This window comes from Watersipora subatra, chromosome 5 (genome assembly GCF_963576615.1).
Source record: "Watersipora subatra chromosome 5, tzWatSuba1.1, whole genome shotgun sequence".
NCBI classification, from domain to species: domain Eukaryota; kingdom Metazoa; phylum Bryozoa; class Gymnolaemata; order Cheilostomatida; family Watersiporidae; genus Watersipora; species Watersipora subatra.
In genome coordinates this window covers 48,493,690-48,517,678 of record NC_088712.1, presented here as the reverse complement: position 1 = coordinate 48,517,678, position 23,989 = coordinate 48,493,690, and the positions used below count along the sequence as shown (strand labels likewise).

General features: G+C 39.0%; 2 protein-coding genes across 2 annotated transcripts; both read left to right on the top strand.

Moving 5' to 3' along the window:
* Positions 1-4,745: 4,745 nt before the first annotated feature.
* On the top strand, positions 4,746-16,397 carry LOC137397432 (uncharacterized; the record flags this gene model as incomplete). The annotated part of the gene is made up of 9 exons (XM_068083721.1): positions 4,746-4,865; positions 5,238-5,452; positions 6,696-6,879; positions 7,182-7,370; positions 10,246-10,350; positions 10,681-10,836; positions 11,644-11,798; positions 12,738-12,878; positions 14,198-16,397. Coding segments are annotated over exons 2-9 (3,261 nt in total), but the record flags the coding sequence as incomplete, so codon positions are not given.
* Positions 16,398-16,425: 28 nt separating this feature from the next.
* LOC137396229 (uncharacterized) lies at positions 16,426-21,951 on the top strand. Its single transcript, XM_068082414.1, has 2 exons — positions 16,426-20,317; positions 20,863-21,951. The coding sequence occupies exons 1-2, from the start codon at positions 16,443-16,445 to the stop codon at positions 21,032-21,034; spliced, it is 4,047 nt and encodes a 1,348-aa protein (XP_067938515.1). The 5' UTR covers positions 16,426-16,442; the 3' UTR covers positions 21,035-21,951.
* The last annotated feature ends 2,038 nt before the right edge of the window (positions 21,952-23,989 follow it).

Genomic DNA, 23,989 nt, shown 5'->3' with positions numbered 1-23,989 from the left:
AAAAAATACAACCAATAAATAATGATACATTTTTGTTTTTAGTGTTTTCGTCTTAAAATATTTTTTTGAAAGTTTTTATTTTACAACTGTTTTTAAACACTTATGAATCATGCTATCAAATGTTGAACCAAATCGCAGCTTGCTCGCTATTGCTTTTGATTAAAATAATTAATAGCTTTTAGCTCAAACGATAAAATATATTGACTAAAATATATATTATATTTATATTTGTTGTAATGTGTGATGGTGAGTCCATCTATTGCTGTTTTGTAGCCGATATTTGGTTTAGTAGTGTTTCTGGATTTCAACATGTGATACCGCTTGCTTTTGTAACTAAAATTCTTTGTTCTGTTCATTCCCAGAAGCAGACCGTGCTGAAGAGATGTCACCAGAGGTAGACAACTCTACTACATCTCCAAACTTACCATTGGTAGAATGCTCCATATTGTCACCAACTTTAACATCAGCAGCCAACTCCACTAAATCTCTAGATTTGACATCAATAGATGACCCTGTTTTGTCACCAGCAGTAGACAACTCCACCACATCTCTAGGGTTACCTTCATTGGAAACCTCCAGCCTGGCATCAGACATAGCAGAGGAAGACAACTCCACCACATCACCAACAGCACCATCACTAGATAACTTAATTAAATCACCAGAAGTACCACCGCTAAACAGCTCCAGCTTGTCTCCCGCCATACCATTGGCAGAAAATTCTCCCACATCACCAGGTGTATCAACAGCGGACAACTCCACCACATCACCAGCTGTATCAACAGTAGACAACTTCACTGCATCACCAGCTGTATCAACAGTGGACAACTCGATCACATCAGAAGCAGTAGACAGTTCCGCGCCACCCGCTCTGTCATCTGTCAACAGTTTGACATCTATCGGACCACCCATAGACAACAACACTGACACATCACCAACCGTGTCATTTGTAGACATCTCCGATACCTCAGCAGTTCAAGAATATATAGCGGTTGACCCAGTTTCTCACAGCGAGAAATCTGCCAATGGAGCCCTTCAGATTGTACAGCAACTTACACCAGACAAAGAAGGTGTCCCAGAAACACCATCTACAGATGTGAATCCTGAGGAATTGTCTAGCTTTAACATGGAAGAACAAGTTCTCCAGCAGCTAGAATCAGTTCTCTCAGATTCTTCTGGAGAAAACCCCACATGTGATCGCCCAGTGGATTATTCCCAGAATAATAGTAATAATTGCCCTGTAGTGTCAGTCTTCGAGAGCTTGGGTGCTTTACCCAAAGGGGATGACTTGGACGAGTCTCAGAATCTTGAGGCTATTGGCAAACCTGTAGAGAAGAGGTTACCCTCACCTCAAAGTGTTGATCAATTGCGCTTGTCAAATAGCAATGATGATGCAGAGAATGATTCCCAAATGATCACTAATGAGGGTCCTGAGGAATTGTCTAGTTTCAACATGGAAGAACAAGTTCTCCAACAGCTAGAATCAGTTCTCTCAGATTCTTCTGGAGAAGACCCCACATGTGATCGCCCAGTGGATTATTCCCAGGATAATAGTAATACCTGCCCTGTGGTGTCAGTCTTCGAGAGCGTCGGTGCTTTTCAGATAGGGGATGACTTGGACGAGTCTCAGAAACTTGAGGCTAGTGGCAAACCTGTAGAGACGAGGTTACCCTTACCTCAAAGTGTTGATCAATTGCGCTTGTCAGATAGCAATGACGATGCAGAGAATGATTCCCAAGTGATCACGAATCAGGATCCTGCCCAAACTGATATGGCTGTAGAAAGCGGTCAGCTGGCATTAGAGAATAGACCACCTGTGACCTTGGATCTCTTCTCTGAATTGCAAGAACCTGTCAAGGGTGACGGTGTTATATCGCGCAATACCCTGTTTCTTTCTGACAGCGATGCTTTTGACGGAGATGAGAGCAGTGAGGGAGAAGACACTGGACCACCCGGAAGACTAGGTTTGAGTGACAGCATGTTCCTTGTTGATTGTTCTTTTTTTGTTTTTTTTTTGGCAAAGACAGTAAGATTTGTATCTTGTTATGTTTTGCCTCTATAATTCTAAAATGCTGCACTTGAAAGTTTTCATGTGGAGGGATGGGTCAGGGTATTATTAGTGTTTAAGTATGTCGAGTGTGGACTGATTGTGTACAGTGCCTAACTCTGTTTGCAGGATTTCCATGGCCGAGCACTCAAACTGATACCAATCATGCAACACCAGAGAAATTGTCTTCCCCTGAAGAGGTATGCGTTGATTTGTTTGTGAGAGACTATTGCATTGCGAAAAAAACGTCACAAGTTAGAAAATTTACAAGCTTACAATTCTGCTGCAAAAGGAATGAATGATTTTAACTCTTTCGCCATGACACGCCAATTTATTGACAGATGTTTATAAGGCTTTGAAAAATGACTCCATTCATTTCAATTCTTATCAAAAAATTAACTATTCAATTCCCAATTCTTTTGCGTCACATGCCGTGTAAGAATCGATTCAATTCAAAATTCATTGCAAAAACATCACAATTTAATTCTCAATTCTTTAGCTATCCTAATTTCAATGAGTTGATTCAATTCTCCCAAATAAACAATATCAATTCTTTACCAACTCTTACAAAAATTGGCCTATGACAATATATCAAAATAGCAATAACCCGCAATCGCTAATTTAGCTACAAGTATTATCTCAGTCTATTGACTGTTTGTATAGCAAATATCAATTATTTCACTCGGGATTTCATTGCTCTTTCGGGTGGAATTAAGTTATTCCTACCATTTTTTGCTGGCATACACTCAGTATTTTTGCTGTAAAAGCAGAGTTTATATAACTCATCATATGATGTCATATAACTTCAATTAAGAGATTTTTAGAATCAGCAAAATATTCTGCACAAAATCAATGCACTTGACAAATAAAAGGAATGTTTTTAAATTTGTCTAGTTTGGTGAAACCGGCGGCAAAAGAAAAACGCTATCATTTTGCTGTTTGACCAAAACGCAGACACACATCTAATATCAAAATGTAGTAGCCAGAAATATCATTGATCCACGTTGAAGGATTTCGCTGCAGAAATAAGTTTAGGTCGCTGTTTACAATATTTTTTTCATTCATCCTTACCGAAAATTTAAAAAAAATGAAAACCATAATTTTATGCTGTTTCATGAGTAAAGGAAAAACTATGCCACTGATTCATTTTTGTCGCAGTGATAACCTAACTTCCTAAATTTATTGTGGCAAAGTTTTTGGGTGGATCTGATAACTGTGCGATCCGTGATGATTGTTTTTGTACAAAGGCAAGTCATTATAAATGCGTTTCAGTAGTGTGAATGATATTCGCGAGCAGTTATAAAGCTTATAAATGAGCTTATTGTCAGTGCACAGGCAAACCATAGAGCTAGTGTGTAGTACATATCATGGACCAATAAAATATACACAGTGATATCGAAGTCTTTTGAAACGCGGGGGCGGCAACCTGGGACTACACTGACATCTTCGCTTTGGCGCAAATCAAGTAACAGATTGTGTTGCCAAGGACATTACTATCCGTGATGGATTTTCCGTCAACGCAGTAATTATATAGGGAAGGTTTGGTGCATTTTGGCTCGAGTCATTTTGCTCATTGAAAATAAAGAATCGAATCAAGTTGTCCATTGTGACAGTAAAGATTCAATTCTTACCAGTAGGATGCTACTAGTAAGGATTGAATAGTAAGTCCGAGTCAATGCAATTCTACTGTAAGTAAACGATACCAGAGAATCGACTTTTTTAATTCATTTGTGAAGTAAGCCTTAAGACTTGCTCGAGCAAGCAAGTTAACTTAAGTGCTTATCCCTGCTGCATACAACTACTGCTACAACTACTCTGCGTGCGGCATAGTTTATTCCATACGGGACGCTCTTTTGGAAGCCGCTCGATGCTTTGTTAGGAAAATTTGTATTGCTGGACTTTTACTACGAGTAAACCTATAATTTTTTACCAAGAGTAAATAAAACATTTCATTTGACCAATTATTATACTCGTTTTAAAACTGGAAATATGGTATATATAACAGTTTGATTCTGTAATTTTGTTTTCAAGGTGAATGCTGATTGTGAAGAAAGTACGTTTCGACTTTGTGCATAAAAACGATGCAAATATTTTATCTCATTGCAACTCTGAGTCCTCATTTAGTAGTAAAAATCGCAGTAAATCGAATGGTTCGGATGGGGACTGTGATTTTGTTGTAGCTAATGTTCACACGGAAAGTTGAGTGGAGAGAAAAATTTCATGGAGAGGTATATTTTTTAATCTCAAATTTTAAATATAAAAATGTTTTTACCATTATTTTTCTCTTGCTAAAACTAGTCCATTTTGTAGCAGAAAATGTACTGATAACTCTCATTTTCATATCGTAGCAATTTGATTAATACTTTAGAAATTATGGTAAAACAGGTCAGCCCATGTCCAAAGGAAAAGTTTCTAAAAATAAATTACGTCCCTGCTAAAAAAATTGCATACGGAAAAAGTTGAAACCGATTAAGTCGATGAGTGAGAGTGAAGAATGGGTCTATTTGGACAGTTACACTATTTGCAGTTAAATTAGTATTCTTAAATAGTTGGATAACTCTAGGTCCTCTTCTCATCTATCAAGTAATATCACTCAAGTAGTACTTTAAACCGTTCGTGTAGCATACAGTAACAAGCACAATTCTACAAATCTATACTTTGTGTGTTTTAGATTGATAGGGAGTCAAGCGCAGATACTGTAAGAAGTGCTGCTACTGCTGACAACAGAGGCAACCGGTTTCCAGAACAATCTAGCAGATCCAGCACCCTCCGAAAGAAAAAGCGAACAAAACAAAAGACTCTCCTTGGATCGCCGAAACCTGTAAGTTATCTTTTGTTGCAGTTGAATTGTCATGACAACCCATCGCAACAGGTTTGTTTTAACAATTTATTATACGCTGGAAATAACACGGAAAGGAAGGGCGACTCTTAGCTATCGTTTAAAAACACAGCAAGTGACTTACGTAGCTTTCATTTTATTATAGGGCCTGGAAGAAGTGACGCCTGGTCCTTTAAGCTGGTCGATTAGCTGTCTGGTTTGGCTATCATAGATATAAGTAGTATTATTCTAATATGTCTAGTGTTATTGATCTATTGTATCAAGTTGTACGGTCATGTTTTGTAAAAGGTCTATGTCTTGCATCATTCACTCTCAGTCTGTGTGTTCCATCATTTTTTTTAATTTGTGTATCAGAGAGCAGAGTCTCCAGCCACATCACCAACATTTCCTGCAGCCGGGTCATTCTCGCCCAATCAGCTATCGCCACCCGCTTCTCCCATGATCTCAACAGATGATGGAGAAGTGTCTGACGTTATTAGCACTGACAATGAGGACGCTGAGAATCCTGCTGGTCTCTCGGAAGGCTCCAACTGGGATTACTACCAGGTAAGCTCTAGTTGTCAGCAGGTGTGTGCCGTGCTGTTCTTACTGCTCTATGTAGATTTATTGGTTCGCTGCTGAAATGTGGCTAAATTATAATCTAGCAATGAGTTATATGGAATGTGTTTGGTTTCCCTGCAGGCAAAGAATGCTCCACATTTGACATGCAAGGTAATCTTCAACTGTCCCGCTATATATTTAGTTCTAGAGCTGCAATCGGGTCAAGATAAGCATTAACTAGGTCATTGCTTCACTTGTCTCTCAATTTTGCCATTCACACAACGTTAGCACCTATCACCCCTAATCGATAGTCTCAAAATGTAGCATAGAATATGGAAACTTACTCTCGCTAGCCAATTCATGTCAAGGCTAATGTTTCTTCACTATCTTCATAACATAATGCATCAGGGGAACTAACATGCATCTACTAACATTTTATCTCTATGTTGAGGCTTTCTCCAGGGCTAGGGTTTGCTTGATTCTAGGGCTAGGGTTTGCGTGACTCTAGGGCTAGCATTTGCTTAACTCCAGGGCTAGGGTTAGCTTGACTCTAGAGCTAGGGTTTGCTTGACTCTAGGACTAGGGTTTGCTTGACTCTCGGGCTAAAGTTTGCTTGACTCTAGGCTAAAGTTTGCTTGACTCTAGGCTAGAGTTTGCTTGACTTTAGGGCTAGGGTTTTCTTGCCTCTAGGCTAAGGTTCATGAGCACCGCTATAGTAGAGGATGCATGAAGAGTTTTCATAAACCCAAAGCATGCGAATGTGTAGTCTATCTTGTCACTAATGCATGTGTTGCACCTGGTCCTTCTTATAACGAAAGGGGCCCCGTGGGGTAACTACGCCTAGATATGCTTTACCAAAAATGGCGTTGGAAACGTTTTCATTTTTCTAAGTAAACTTAGCTGTAGATTTTGATAGAAAAGAATTTATAAGGCATGTTGTGTTGTATCGCGCCATCTCCCTACCCCCACGAGTCTGATATAGTTAGTAGTCATGCAACTCAAGTAGAGGTCGAGCTATGATTTTTGTTCACTTTCACCGAGAGCTCACCTGTTCAACCAGCTATATTGGTATCTTGCTGCTATAAAGATGACTCAGCTTGCCTCCTGCAGCAGTATATGAGTGAACAGAACCTACCTGTGACACCTCATATTGCACAAGTCATCTGTTTCTAGTGGTATCTCCATGTTCTTTGGTATATCATTTTAAAATATGTGACACTTTGATGGCCAAGAATGATCCTTAGTTATGAGGTGCGTCATCCTCCAATTAAGTGTTTTCTCACCACAGGACCCTCCATACAGCACTGGTACAGAGCCAGATCTTGATGTAGACCTAGAACCTAAGCTCGATGACAGTGTCCTCCAGTGGGACGATGAGCTTGAAGCAAATATTGACACACCTTCAGTAGAAGTGAGCACTCGGGCTCAGAGAACTCATGTAAGGATGCTCACCCTTGTACATATCACAAGATATCCACTCCTTTTGTATCCTGTGCCTATCATATGATATTCACCCCTTGTATATCCTGTGCATATCACATGATATCCACCCCTTGTGTATCTTGTACATATAAATGGTCTCTAGAGCCTTAACTATGGTAGCGCCTATAACACATGACATACGTATCAGGTACTCACCACTACTATGACAAGAATGTCTCACTTTTCATCACTCGCTGCTAATGGGGTAATATTTAATCATGTAGCATTGTTTTTACTGCACAGGTTGGTGGGTCTGCTATGGCTGCCCGTCCAGAGAGTGACTCAGAAGACTCGGATATAGAGGAGCTACACCATGTACTAACAGAGTCGTCTGATCAGCTCTCGCGGGCCAAATCGGCACTCAACAAACCTCACAAAGATGTCGTGCAGTGCGGCATCTACCTTGATCCGCAAAAGTATATGGAATGGCAAGCCACATGCCAGACTAACATCAAATGTCTGCAGGTATTTTATTAAGGAGTTGGATCATGATGAATGCATTAATATATATAAGGGAAAAAAGTGAAAACTTCTCGTGTATGCCAGCTCCTAGTTTAGATACATGTAACAATACTGAGTTGCTATTCAACTATTGCCATACCATTCAAAAATAGTATTTCATAAAATAACAATAGAATGGCTAGCATGTGCTGAGGTTATAGCTACATCTGATTGCGTTTAGAGGTCATTGTTAGTCAATTCATCATTCGTTTGTGTACAGAAATCTTTAAAAACCGTTGCATATATTGCCAAGGACATCCTGAGTTGTTTTAAATACAGTTGAACTGTAAATGCAATAGACATCAATTTATATATGTGTATTTTAAGTAGTTATTATGATTTTGTAAAACTTTTTTAATCATTTGGGAGTAGGCCTACTAGAGATATGCAATATCACTATTAGCTGGTGTTTTAGAAGTTGCATTCTCAGGTGAGTCCAGTTTTGCTGCTTTTAATTTGAGCTCCTCGGCAATGAGCAGGTGCTGTAATTTGATTTAACAAAATTTGATTTGGTAAAAGCATTTCATTGGGGCATTTATCTAATTTGGTCCTCGATTCAGCTGTGTCATCTATTTAACTGTGTCATCTATTTAACTGGGTCATCTATTTAACTGGGTCATCTATTTAACTGGGTCATTTTGCCAACTTTTCTTATTCGTAATTTCACCATGTGCAAAGGACAATCACTAACAATTTTACTAAATTGCTTTTTGTGTTGCACTTAGCGAATGTCAATGATATATGTTAGCCCAATACATGTTGAGTCAGGGAGCCCATCAGCGTTTCAAATAGCAGCACAGAGTTGTCTACTGTTGCAAGGTTTGCTTAGCTCCATCTTGCATTCTTGTTTTTGCAAATATTTACTAGGTTTTAAAGCTCGCGATTAAAAAAGTCTTGGTTGGTTAGTGATCTTTTAAACTTGTACTACATAACATAACTATAGTTATATAATTAAATTGCTTTTGGGCTGATTACAGCACCGAGTTTAAATAATTTTTTGTTTGCTCATGTGGGTAGATAACTCCAATTAAAACCAAAATGCAAGTATTTCTTATTATACAGAGCTCAATCATGCATCAGTCAGTGTGCCAGTACTATTGGCAGTGCTGACAGCAGTGTCAGTGCATCAGTACTACTGCTGTCAGTATTAATATTCTGATTTAGAAATAGTAAACATCGAGAGAATGTATTAATGATTGGCATAAGCACAGATTGGTTTAGACATAAGCGTAACCCATGTGCAAAGGACTAAGCTCTCAGCAAAGTTTCATACAATCCCAGCATTGTGCTACGACTATCATGATTACCCTTTGTTTAACCCTTTCACTGCCATTCATGCACAAATTTAGCTATCGGCCTACTGCCAGCCATTTTACCAAAAATTGCCAATTTTGCTTCATGATATGGATACAATTTTTCAACTTTAAACTCTATCTAGAACACTTTTGTGATATATATTTTTGCTAACCTAATAACAAATAGGGCTATGCCAAAAATTTAATGTATCTATACATTGTGCATTGCCAAAGTTATGATCGCTACGAAGCTAACACGATCCTCTAGAATGTTACTTACTCTTACAAAACTATTACTTTCATCAGAGTCAGTGCTGTTACTTAAATTATCTGTAGAACCACAAAAATCTAAATCTTAATTGGCTATAATTTCATCAACATAAGTAATTATCTGTTTTCTAAGTCGGGAGGTACTTACAAAACTTACACAAAAAAATGTTCATTTTTACGTTGGGAATTCCCAAACAAAAATTTAAAATTGCTTTGTTATTTTAGATTAATTTTATAGAGAAATCTTCGGACAACACTGTCAATACCATAAAAGTCCTAAAGATCGTTGGTTATGTTGTCAACAAATAATAAATTAAGTTACTCCACAATTGCTTGGAAAATCGCAAAAATGCGTCTACGGCAGTCGACCATAAAAAACGCATAAATGCGTCTATGGCATTGAAAGGATTAAAGCCATTTTAGTTTTTGCTGATCACCAGCTGGGATGCAGTGGCCTTTGACATATTTTCATTTACCATACACACACACACGCATTCCTGACATCCTGCCACACGTGTCTGCTTTAAAGTACTATCTTAAGTTTTGGTTTATTCAAATACACAGCAACTTGCTGCTACGTGTCAGATGGAAGACATGGTCACGGTTTAAAAAGTTTATCCAATCAGTCAAATGGAATATCCTTATGAAGCAGCGCTGGATATACTGAACTGAATTTGTTACAGCAACTGTAAAACTGCAACTTGTATTGTCATATTTTTAATGTCTTTTATAATACGAGATGTTGTTAGCAAGAGTGAAAACAGAATCACAATAACTGACATAAAAATATTGTATTAAAGATTATAAAAAATATAGAACTATCTTCCTGAATAAGAACTTCATAGCCCTAAGGCTCAAAGAATAGTGGGCAGCGCTTGGCTATACAGCAGCAACTTTCATGGCAGCGTGTCCGTGAGACCAAAATTAGGATTCTACAAAAAAATTTCTGAAGCGATTAAACTTATACGGTGAGGCATGACCTGATTGTGACCCTCTTATCCTACTGAGATTTTACTTGCTATAAAACATAAAATTTAGTTCGCATTTAATGTTTTGTTGGTATTATGACTAGGGTTGCAGTTATGTGCCCAGTGATTGAACTGAAAGTACATGAAGAGACACTGACTCCAAATGCTCTCCCACCTGCGGTGCTTAGCTTTAGTAAAGCTCTCACGTACGGCACTACTCTGCAGCGAAGCTCTTCGGGTGGTCTTTTTCTACATGAAAGTTCTCTTGTGTGGTCTGTGTTTATATTAAAGCTATTCTTGTTGTAGTCTATTCAACAAACTTTGGGGGCTAAGCAGGGTATGGATAATCTCACTGATGATGACACGCGACAGGTGCTCGACCTCATTCATAAATGGCAGTCTTTAGAACCAGTGAGTAACTTTCTAGTTTGTTTCATATGCTAGTTTCAAAAAATAGTTTTACTTCGTTGTTTCAGTTTCAGATGTTAGTTTCAGTTTCAAATGTTAGTTTCGGTTTCAAATGTTGTTACTCAGTTAATGAGTCGCTTAGACTGTTAGTGTCATCCTATATCATTGTTTAGTGACAGAGGCAGCCATACTTTACTGTTGTCATCAATTTAAAATGTTGCCAGATCTGACAAGATTATTTTCTTCACGCAGCCAATCGATAAATGCCAGCTCTCTGACACAACCAATTACTCGGTTGTGTCTTTGCTTTCATCAAGTTGTATTTTATTTCAGGTTGCCACGGAAAGGATTCAACAGAGCTCAACCCTGTGCAGTATCTATCATGATATTCTGTCTGGCAAAAAGTTAGTGAAGCAGTGTGAGGAGCAGCTTACCATGGGAGAGTTTAGTGATGTCGGGCATCTTGAACGTCATTTCCGATCTCTACAGGTACGTAAAGAAATATTTTATGCTATCTATTTAACTAAGCTGATTATGAGAAGGTGGACTTAATTCTAAATTATATGAGACACCAGTCAACCTATACGTCTATAGGCATAGGTATGTGTGTATGTATACAGGAGGTCCTCGAGTTACGACAGTCCTGATTTACGCTGTTTCAAGGTTACAAACCTGCCCGATGAAAATAAAAAAATTATATTGGACATTGTTTCATTTACCTCATCTGCATTGTAAACAAAGTAATTATGTTTTGTTGTGTCATTAAGTTTCAGCGATGTCTTTTCGGTTTCAGTGGTATACCAATTTGGTTCTGTACACCATTTTGGTTCTGTACACCATCTTATTAAACCTTGCATAAATTCATGTTGTAAGGAATCATTTTCTATTTTTCTAATAAAGCGCTTTTTCGTATTATTCGTTACATTTTATTATAGTACAACTGTGTACTAGTACATATAGAGTAATACACCTATGATGTTTTGACTTAAACTGAAATTCGAGTTACGCGACGCCTTAAGAACTTATCAATGTTGTAAGTCAAGGACTCCCTGTATAGGTACAACATATGTATGGTGTACCTATACAGGGAGTCGTCGATTACAGATACACATATCCATACAGAAATATGTTTGTATGTATATTCATTTGTGTGTGTATGTATATTTACATGTGAGTTTGTTGGCACCTAGCAAAGGGTTTCCATTATACATAATAGATTTTAAGTGAAGTCCTCTCTGTGTTGCAGCTTCACCTGAGTGGTTGTGTCTGCATATTTGTGATCATTTCTTGTTGCAGACATTAAAAATGAATCTGCAGTCACAGAACTTGAAACTGCAGCAAATCTCAGACACCATCATCGTATTTGAGTCGGAAAACAGAAAGATAAAAATGGTTGAGTTCAAGCAGCAGTTGGATGGACTGAACGCGAGCATCAAGTCTACGGGTCTCAGGTGGGTGCTCTAGCTTGCTGTTAGCCGATTGGTTGGTTTAGTGAGCAGATAGTCAAATGAGTGGGTAAAATGATTGGTTATTAGAGTAGGCGGATAGTCGAGTGAAAGGGTGATTGGTGGATAGTGAGTCGGCAGATAGTCAAATGAGTGGGTAAAATGATTGGTTATTTGAGTAGGCGGATAGTCGAGTGGAAGGGTGATTGGTGGATAGTGAGTCGGCAGATAGTCAAATGAGTGGGTAAAATGATTGGTTATTTGAGTAGGCGGATAGTCAAGTGTAAGGGTGATTGGTGGATAGTGAGTCGGCAGATAGTCAAATGAGTGCGTAAAATGATTGGTTATTTGAGTAGGTGGATAGTCGAGTGTAAGGATGATTGGTGGATAGTGAGTCGGCAGATAGTCAAATGAGTGGATAAAATGATTGGTTATTTGAGTAGGCGGATAGTCGAGTGGAAGGGTGATTGGTGGATAGTGAGTCGGCAGATAGTCAAATGAGTGCGTAAAATGATTGGTTATTTGAGTAGGTGGATAGTCGACTGGAAGGGTGATTGGTGGATAGCGAAGTTGGCAGATAGTCAAATCAAGCGAGTGGGTAGTCGGTTAATTGGTAGTCGAGTAGCTGGGTAAATGTCTTTCTTGTTGCTGAGTAGATAAATCCTCATAATTTTCTTCAGTTCGACTCTTTTAGTTATCTTAGTCAGTTGTCTATCTGCCAACATGTTCTGTGCGAGTAGGACTCGTGACTTATTTAGCTCTGTCTGAAAAATAAACATTATTGAGCTGTAGTTTCCTAACTTATCGCGTCTCTGATGTCCGGCAGTTTCAGTGTTTGCCTTTTCCTTGGCTTCCAGCCGTCATTATGCGCTTTTCTCAGACCTTATCATTCTATCTATTATTCACTGATTGCTAGTAAAGTTTTCTTCTCATGTCATCATATAGCATTGGAAAGAAAGTCACAGAGCTTTCATATACACTCATTTACTGGCACAAGTGGAACTCTGCCTGCCAAGAATTGGAGGGTGTTCTTGTGAAACATGCCAATGAGATAGAGCCTGAGGAGCTAAGTCAATGCAAAGAGAGGTGTGTCCATGGAATTGATTTTCAATAAGAGTTTTCTTATTTTTTTGCTAGTTAATGCTGTAAAAATAGCATTGCAGTCATAACAATATGTTTCAGCATATGCCGATGAGTTGTCTAGCATCATAGGCTAGTCATCAATATATTTTATTTATGGTGTATTTTGGTTTATGAATGAGTTTCCTGCGCAGTACGACACTTGTTCACTACGAAACATATGCAGTACGACACCTATGCTGTATTACACTTATTCAGTACGACACTTGTGCAGTACGACACTTGTGCAGTACGACACCTATGCTGTATTACACTTGTTCAGTGCGACACTTATGCAGTACAACACTTGTACAGTACGACACCTATGCTGTATTACACTTATTCAGTGCGACACTTATGCAGTACGACACTTGTGCAGTACGACACCTATGCTGTATTACACTTATTCAGTACGACACCTATGCTGTATTACACTTATTCAGTACGACACTTATGCAGTACGACACTTATGTAATACGACATTTGCGCAGTACGACACTTACGCAGTACGACACTTCGGCAGTACGACACTTATGCAGTACGACACTTCGGCAGTATGACACTTACAATATGACACTTGCGCAGTACAACACCTGCGCAGTACAACACCTGCGCAGTACAACACCTGCGCAGTGCGATACTTGTGCAGTATGACACTTGTGCAGTATGACACTTGCGCAGTACGATACTTGCGCTGTATGACACTTATGCAGTACAACACTTGCGCAGTACAACACTTGGGCAGTACGACATTTGCAGCGCAGTACGATACTTGCGCTGTATGGCACTTGTGCAGTATGGCACTTGCAGCGCAGTTCACTCATGAATCCTGATATAGAATAGGTGTTCGCGTTATTAAAATTAAAAGGTTGTCTACTCACAGTTGAAGCTTAGGATTCGAGCCTGGCAGAAGTTCACTGAACACTAGCTATGACTTGCTTGTCTCATCTGTGAATGAACTCAATACAAATTTTCTCATTCATTTTGTCCCAATCCGTGTCCATTTCAGCATAATAGATGTGCGTAACTATTGTTTTCTAATTGCATAGAAGTTAAACTCCTACAGCTGACTTATTTGAAACTTGTAGGAATACCTATTCATTACGTCAACCGCTCATTATTTATATAGTCGATGTTTATATAAACATAGTCTGCTACTTAATACTCTGCATAGTACCAGTCACGCATTAGCAGGGTAGCTGTGCACTACGATTTGTTTTCTGCTGGGCTTGCTGAAGAAGGTCAGTACGGAATTACTTGTAAGACAAATTGTTTTTGCTTTTTAGGCTACTCGGCTTGGAAGCATCTTTTCTGGACTACAGTTCTGTATGCTCTACAGCTGCCCATAACTATACAGAAGAGAAGCTAGCCTCTCTTGGTGCCAGACTCCAATATCTCAACTCTCTATTCGTGCCAGAGGCTGAAGACAAAGCAGACGAGATAAAAAGTGTTCCTGTTGATGCTGAAGAATTGACACTTAAAGAAGCTTATAAGAGATCGTCTTTTCCTGTAGAGGCATATGATGCCAATTTAGTTTCTGAGTTAACTTTAGGTGGAGCGAAAGTTGGTTCACACAAATCTAGTATGGAGAGTGGGTTTTCTACAATGGATACCGAACGATCGGTGTTGGATGATAATAGTGAAAGCTATAACCAGGTATCAACGCATTTAGATATGTATCAAGACATTCAAGCAGAGCAAACAGAAAGTGTAATTCCTTCTGTGGGTGATACTTCATCACTTCCTACACTAACTTCTCCACAACCTTTGAATGTCACTTCAAAAATTGATGCTTCGTCTTCAGATATTATTTGTTCATCTATCACTGCAGATTCCTCTTCAGTTAACTCAGCTCAAGTGCCATTTGAGACACAGTCTCACTCTATGCCTGGTTTAGTTGAGGGTGTCAGCAAGGAACAGGAAACAGCTTCTAATGGTAGTCGGGCTTCATCTTCAGTCAAGGAATTACCTTCAACCATTCCTGTTACCGATCAGGAAAAACCAAATGTGGTCCAACCAAACAAAAAAGGCAAAAGGAACAGAAAGAAAAAGAAGAATAAGAAAAGCGCTGAAGTTCAGTCTCGATCAAGTGCTGACAATTTACTGCCTGACGAATCCTGCAAGCAAGTGAACCTCGATAGACCTGTCCGTGTTGACAGAACTGACCAAGAAATTGAGAACTCAAGTATTGATGAGTCGTTGATGAGCACACATCTCACACAAAGCCGACCTCAAGAAGATGCTGAGCCAACAGACCAACTAGCTGTTACCGATCATTTACCTGTAGGCAGTGCCTTTGCGAACATGGGCAATGAAGGATCTCTAGATGGTTTTCCTAATGGTATAGCTAAGGTCACTCCTAGCCAATCTGATTTAGATACCATGCTAACTAATAAATCAGTTTGTAGTCTAACTAGTGACACTCAAGAACCAGAAAGTACAACTGATGCCAATGCTGATGCTGCAAATGACCAATTGCTAGAACTTCTTTATCCAATTGGCCATGCTGGTTGGACTCAGAAAAGCTTACCTACTGCTCCAAACCAACTTGACCCTTGTCCTTTATCTAATGAAGGTACTGAAATCATGATACCCTCTACAGATGAACAGCCTACGGAGTTAGTAGCTCCTGTTGACACGGCATCACCTTGTGGGATTGATGAGCCGGCAGAATCTTTGGGAAGATGCATGCAGGGTACAAATGAGCAACCTGTTGGGACTTCAGATATACTCTCATTGGATGATGTTGAGCTGGCACAAGTATCAGATGAAAAGGAGGTTGCAGTTCCACAAAACAAGGAGTCAGTTGAAAGTAGCCGTGTACAACAAGAACTTAGCCAACAACCGATCATGAAGGATGAAAAAATGTTTAATGAAATTGAGATGACACAGCAGTCTTTTAAGGATGTTGAAACGTATGGGTCACCTTTGGTCCAACATGAAAACAAGTTGCATTCAGCTCCAGTGGCTGGTTTGGTTGTAGATGTCTGCGATAATCGCAGTCAAGAGGTAGTACCTGGCGATTATCATACTTCACCCAAAGTAAAGGAATCGCCTTCAATCTCTTCCATTACACCCGAGGAAAAGTTAATTGCGGCTCATCAAAGCAAAAATGGCAAACGTAACAGAAAGAAAAGGAAGAATAAGAACAAAAGTACTAAAGTTCAGTCTGTACCTAGTTCTGCAGAATCTCAACAAACCGAATCAGCCGAGCAACTAACCATCAATACTCCTGTCACTATGAGCAGCTCAAAGCAAGATGAAAAGACCAACGTAAATGACTCATTTGCTAATACGCAATCGCTCACATCAAGTCTAAAAGCTACAAGTTCACCTGGTCAACCAACTATTGTTGACAATGTTCCAGACCACGATGTCTTGAAGCATATGGACAGCACAAGCTCTTTAGATGGTGGGCATGATGACACAGTTCCAGACAATACAGATACTGTCACGACTAACCCATCTATTTTGATGGAGTATGACACCAAAAACAGCACCTTTCAGGACCTAAATGACTCATTTGCTAATATGCAATCGCTCGCATCAAGCCATGAAGGTACAAGCTCACCTGGTCAACCAACTATTGTTGACAATGTTCCGGACCACCATGTCTTGAAGCATATGGACAGCACAAGCTCTTTAGATGGCGGTCATGATGACTCAACTCTAGAAAATACAGATACTGTCACAACTAACCCATCTATTTTGATGGAGTATGGCACCAAAGACAGCACTTCTCAGGATCCAGAAAATAATGCAGCAGTTTTTGTGGACAGCCAAATGCAGGGAGCTTCCCATACAAGTGACAAGTTGGCTGACGAGTTTCCTGCCAATGTTGATCCAACTCAGATGACTGTTTTTACTGCTCCAAACCAAGCTGGTAGTTTTCCTGTCACGAATGAATGTACCGACGTCATTGTATCCTCTGGCCTTCAAACGCCCACATCCCTAGCACATTCAATTGATATGGCAGCTTCATCTCCTATTGATGGGCAGAGTGATTTTCTGACAAACTATACGGGCAGTGCTGAGGAACAATCTAGAGTGACCTCAGGGTTACAGTCATTGGGAGAAGTTACAGATGTTATCGTTGAAGATGAGATTGTGATGCAGTGCAACAAAGAATCAGATGACAATGCCATTGATCGGCAAGATTTGGACAAAGAACCAAAAATGAATGAGGAGAGCATGTTTAAAGAGAGAATACTAAAACAGGAGTGTTCTCTTACAGAGGATAAACTTGATGACACTGATGTAATTCACTCAAAGACACAATTGCATTCACTAACTGTTGCCGGTATAGTTGCGAATGTTAACAGTGAATCAGATGAGGTTTCTAGCAGCCATCAAATTCCACCTACAACAGATAAATTGGCACCAAATCATCCTACTGCCAATCAAGAAAACTCAGCTGCAATTCAACTAAACAAAAAAGGAAAACGGAACAGAAAGAAAAGAAAAAACAAAAGCAGGGGTATTCAGTCTGCACCTAACACTAACGGATCTCAGCAAATGGAATCTTCTGAGCAACTGGCCAGCAATAATTCTGTCAATAAAGGCAACTTTAAACAAAAGGATGAGGATACAAACCTAAAAGACTTATTGGCTAACAGACATCCACCACCAAAAATCCATTCTGAGGAAGATACTAGTCAAACTTCTGACAGTGCTTTGGTCAACAGCTCCTTAACGTGTATGAACAGCACAATTCTATTAGATGGTTGTCCCAATGCTGCAGTTCTCCATATAGATGATGATCTAACTACACAATCAGCACTTGGGGAGCAAGTTATGCTATCAAGCACATTCCAGAAGCCAGATATCGCAACTGTTTCTGATAGCAATGTTGAAAGTAGTACAAATAACCACTTGCAAGAAGCTAACTATCCATCTCACAGATTAGGTGACAGGTTTCTTGACAATGATGATCTGCTTCAGAAAAGCTTGCATACTGCTTCTGGTGCCTCTGATCCTTGTTCGTCTACCGAGGAGTGCACTAAAGACGCTTCAGCCCTTGAGGAGAAGTTGTTGGCTCCAGTGAACCCCTTTGAAATGGCAACACAGTTTCCAATTAGTATGCAGTCCGAGTCTCTGGAAGATTACACGACCGAGGCAGATGAACAGCCATATATAGTTTTCAAGTTACAGACAGCAGGAGACACTCAGCGAGTTCCACAAGAATTTGAAAATGATGTCACATCGCAGCGAGACAATGAGAACTTGCATCTGGACAAAACTTCGGAGTCACCTTTAATGCAATCTGACGCAGAAGTACATTCAACTCTTGTTACCAGTTTGGTTAGAAGTATCAGCATTGATGAACAACAAGTACCTAGTGAGGATAAGGTTTCATCTACAGTTAAAGAATTGGTCCCATCTTTCCCTTTTAGTGCTCAAAAGAAACTAACTGAAGTGGAGGATACCAGAACAAATGGCATGAACAAACTTGAGCAGCTAGAAAACACTGAATTGTCATTTATGCCTGATTCTAATCGAGCTTATGTAGAAGAATCATCTGAACATCCAATTTGCACTCATCCAATTTCTATAGATACTTTAGAGCCCCAAACCAACTATCCAGATATTTCAAGTGACACAGAGCTCAGTATAAGCAGTCAAGAACAACCCGCTACTTACCTAATCAAACAATTCACAGACAACAGCAAGCAACGAGTAGACGTTCCTGAACTTTCATGTAGTACTTGTACAACCGATCAATCGCAACATACTGATTCTGTTGGTGTAGCTAACACCCTCCAACAGCCAGGCCATGGAAAGCCTTCAGATGATTCATTTACTAACCCTGAGTCTCTTCCAGATTGGCAATCACAAACAGAAGTTTTGTTTACCAACCAGTCAGCATTTACTAACCCTGAGTCTGTGTGCTATACCCAACAACAGGCAAACGTAATGGCACCGTCAGATTATCCCTCTGTTGACTCGGAACTAAGAATGAGCTCCCAATCACTGCCAAATTCAATGCCAATTGACTCGTCATGTCAATTGTTTTCTCCCACTCTTAGTATGCCAATGACAAGCTTTCCTACTCCCTCGAGTAATATCAGTTCTCATTATTCTTCAGATGAGTTTGCGGAACATCAAAAGGTCGCTGACAACATTAAATCGCTTACAGTAGATTCAGTCAATATTTCAAAACAGAATACAGACAAACAGCCAAATGTACAAACTGCGTCTTCTCTTCATGCAGTCTCTTTGGAAAATTATATGACTGGTGCAGCTTTAGGAATGAAACCAAATGAAGAGGTTGAGAATGTTATGACTTCAGGTCAGGAAGAGCTATTTGAACCTAATGGCAATGAAGATTGTATTCAAACGGTTAGTCAACAACCACTAGCCGGCCAACAAATGGTGGAAGAGAAAGAAGAAAACACAGAAACAATAAGAAATCTAGAATTGTCTTGTAATGTAGACCAACCTCCTGCTTCTTTCTATGACATGACTGAAACTCCATCGAACTTTGCTTCTGTTGCCGATTTGGCTGTTGATGATTCCAATAAACAGGTAATGTCCAGCAACCATCATACTCTAACTACAGTCAAAGATTGTCCTTCAACGGTTCTTGCTATCAATCAGGAAAAACTGGCAGTACCCAAGCCAGGCAAAAAAAGCAAAAAACACAGAAAAAAAGGAAAGCGTAAAAATGCTCCAATAGAATCTATGCCTGACAGTGACAACTCTCAAACAGAGGAAGCAGTTGACCAACGACCATTACTCAACAGGAGGGCTCATATGGACAGTTTTAGGTCGGATATTGATAGTCCAAACCAATCAAGTGGTTCCCTTAATGGCACAAGCAGTCAGGTACAGACTTTGCAAAGTGGTCAACCCGAAGCTCGCGTTCACCTAGGTGAATTGTTTCTGGAAGGGAGTGTTGCTAGTTCAGACCAAGCTGAAATCTATGCAGATGATCACCAGCGAACTAAGATCGGTTCAATGTCAGGAGAAGAAATGGTGACATATGTTGGTGATTCGACTGATATGTCTGTCATTCCTCCAACATGTCTTAGCTCAGCGCCATGTACCAGTTCTCCTTGCCATTCCCTAACTCTGTCTGATCAATTGAGGGTGTCAACTGGAGATCCTGAGCTAGCGATGGCTCTGGATAATGAGGAGATGATTCGAGTTGAAGAGCAACAGGAAGAAGCAGTTGGCTGGCGATATGCTAATGAGGAGAGACGGTCTAGAGAAGGTAGCACACATGATTTAGATAGCTCAACAGAAGAATTATTTGGTGGCCAATTGGTAGATGACATCGCAGATGAGGAGATGACTGTAAGGAGGCGATTGCCCCTCGGTGGTGATAAACCCATTCTACCGGATGCTTTGGCGACGGATCTAGATGTCGATGCTGCTGCGGATCAAATTGACAAACCAAAGCCAAGGTAAATGTTGTAGCCTGTGCTCAGGCATTGAACTGCCTGTCTCTGAATCAGACAATCTTTAATCTTTAGACAATTGCTATATGATTTACATAATAATCATCAAACATTGGCAGAATATCCCACAGTCACGTAGGATTAGTGTAAATCTTTTGAAATTACTGTACCAATTTTTTTTATTAAAGGCTTTGATACTAAAAAGGGTGTACGCTAAAGCAATTGCCTCCTGAGAAGGAGTTAGGTATTTTGTTTTGCACATTACAAATTTACAGTTAATGAAGAATTAATTTGGCAAGCGGATCGCAGTTGGATTACTATTTATAGTTACATATAAAATGATTAATAGCATCATAATGTTTATCACAAGCATATAGACCTAATTTCCCTCATGAAAAGCAGTTTTTGCTATGGGTTGTTACAATCTAATTACAGTGAATGTTAACTTGTTAAATCGTTGACGTGTTTTAAAATTGGAAAATAGTTGAAAAATAACCTAACATAAGGTAGAGTTTTGGCTGCATACTAAACTTGTGTACTGGCTGTTGCAGGAAAAGGTGTTTCACGCCGAGGCTGGTACGATGCCTCGCTGCCATGTCTTTCTTTCTAATATTCATTGTCGCCCTCTTCTTCCTCCTTTCTCCGCGGTGCTGTGAGAACTCGTGGTATTTGAAGGGCTTGCATGGATTTCGAAAAAAGTATACAGGTTTGCCTCCACATTGAGGACATCCAGTTTTTTAATATTATCTTTTTCACAGTCGGTTTTGAACTTTCATTCTAGCTCAGGGCGGACAACTCAGCTTTCAATGGCAAATGACCAGATGCTTGCTTATCTGTGAGCTGTACCCATCACATGCAAATAAATATATATTTATTGTATCAATGCGCAAACAGCATTGCTTTGTAGTTTTTATACAGATAATATTATTTGTATTTTCATTCTAATATATTACATCTTTGTATAGCATTAGTGTTCTTGACAAATCATACGCAATCTGCAGGTCACGTTAGCCATTAGATTTTTTCAGTTCTGCAGCTATTTGAGACGTTGAAATATTGTCTTGTAATATTTTTATATTCAGAGATATCTTATGCCTAAAACACTATATATTTGTTACTGTATGCAAGTGTACCGCAGTGGATTCTGCTGTGTTTCTATTTGTACATTGGAAAATTTGTTCTGTTGATATGTTTTATCCGAGAATATATACTCAAAGATTTGTCATATTTGTCTCACGTTTTCGATAGTTTCAAGATTCTTATGTGGATTTTGTACTATACATGATTTGTTGATTTTGTTTATAGTGCACTATATTTATAGCTTGCCATGCGTATCTCTCTTTATATCTATAGCTTGTTATGTCCATAGATCACTGTCTATACCTTGCTATGGCTCTGTGACTATAGATCAATCTCAATAGCTTGCCATGCCTATAGATCATTCTCAATAGCTTGCCATGCCTATAGATCATTCTCTCTAGCTAGCTATATCTATAGATCATTGTCTATAGTTAGTTATGTTTATAGATCACTGTCTATAGCTAGCTATGTCTATAGATCACTGTCTATTGCCAGATCTGCCTATAAATAACTGTCTATAGCTAGCTATGTCTATAGATCACTGTCTATAGCTTGCTACTTCTATGGATCACTGTCTATAATAGCTAGCTACATCTATAGATCACTGTCTATATCAAATAAATGGGAAATTACTTTGTACTAAGTTCATTTAGATATATAAAAACAAATATATTTATACTTAAATATATTTAAGTATAAAGGTATATATACTCGTATATAAATGCTCGGAAAGTAGTTTATACTCTTTAGTTTGTTATAGAAAATCTTACTCAGTTCCTAATGCTGTAAATCAATATGCTCCTCGCAGGTTGTTATATGTGTATATAAATAGAACTATATTATACAATTATGACTCGTTTGATATATTAGCCAATGTTCATGAGTAGACAAATCAGTAGAATGCGTTATAATTCCCAAATCTAACATGAGGAATGGGCATAGAGCTAATTTTTCTTACTCAAACTTTCCTTCTATTATTATACTAAACTATTATTAAGATAAGTATTGAGAACTCACATACATGTACTCTGAGATTATGACTATCATGCCTGCATTCATAACAGCTATAAAAATTCATTGTATTTGTGTGAGCAGGTTCATTCAGTAGCCTCAGTTCATGGTAACGTGAATTGTGTAAGAATGTTTTATCACTGCCACCTGAATATTCCCATGAAGTTGGTACTCTGGCTATAAGAACATGAAAAAGACCAATGTAGTTGCTATAATCGATTAAACACATTCCGGGGCAGTGATAAATAGTTTGAGTTAGCCTGTGGGCTTATGTATATCTTTAAGGTTTGGTGCGTTTGCAGATCCTTTGAGATTTTTATTGTGCAGATGGATGAGATCATGATGAATACCGTCAAAAATCTACGAGCTCATTCATATCTTTGTAGTTAGGGGAATTTAATATAAATGCACTGTACCTGTCGGGGTTGCAATATATGCCCTTAGCAAAAACCTAAAAAATTGTCTGTTAGGAACATGAATGGTATTGAAGGTGACGAATGCTAAAACTTCCTGATTTAGCCTTGAAATTCAAGCTTTGGTATAGCAGGACGGGGGCCTCACTGGTGAGGTTCTGTTAGCAGGAAACGACTTGAGCGCTGTGAAGCCTGAGATAATTTGGGGAGTTGTCTTCCCACCTGATTTTACTGCAGAGTACTTTCCACACTTCTGGTTTACGTTGGACTACGAGATTTGCATAGCACGTTTCGAGCTCAATTCCGAAGTTTGGAATTGATTGGCCTGTCAGTTTTTAGAGATTGAGGCACTTCATACTGACCGAGAAACAAAAAATGGCTGCTGACAGAGTACCACACCGGAGGAGATTTTTGGAAATAAAAGATCAAAACTAGGCAGTCAGAAAACTTGTTTTCCTCGGCAAAAAGAGCTTTACAATAAAACTTATTTGTTTTTTGTCATTCATAGAAAACCTACACACTTGATCAGACTCGATATACTGCCATCGTTGTCTCCTTAGTTACCTCTAAAACATAACTTTTTTGAAAGAGTGGAAAAAACTAGTTACTCAACTTGGTTTCTGTTTTCATTGAGTTCTGCACGCTTGTAGCTTCAATATGGTATTTGGTTCAAAAGGGATTGTGCTATTATAAGTGCTTTCACAGTTGATGGAAAGTTTATAATACAGTGTAGGATCGGGAGAGATGCTTGTACATACAAAACTAGTCTACAAAGTGTTAACCTGTCTGTAAAATGTTGAAAGCAGTATAAACAAATAAGACAGCATTCACATTATTTCCTTGTCATGTTAGTGCATTATGGTATAAATAAAGCAGGGAAATTTTTCATGACATGCCACAGTTAGAGTGTACAATGAACATGCAACAAGCACTCGTCATGAGGTGTCATAAAGAGCAAGTAGAGCCACAGCAAACACTACTCTAGAGATGACATGTCATAGAGGAAACATTAGGATGCAACAAACAGAAATAATGATGAATAATTGTCTATAAACAGATATTTGACCTCCACCAAATCATATTATATGACTACAGCTTGCATAATAGGATATCAGTTGGTAACAGAGACTGAAGAGATGCCATTGAACCTTCTCTTGTCACCTGCAAGCACCAG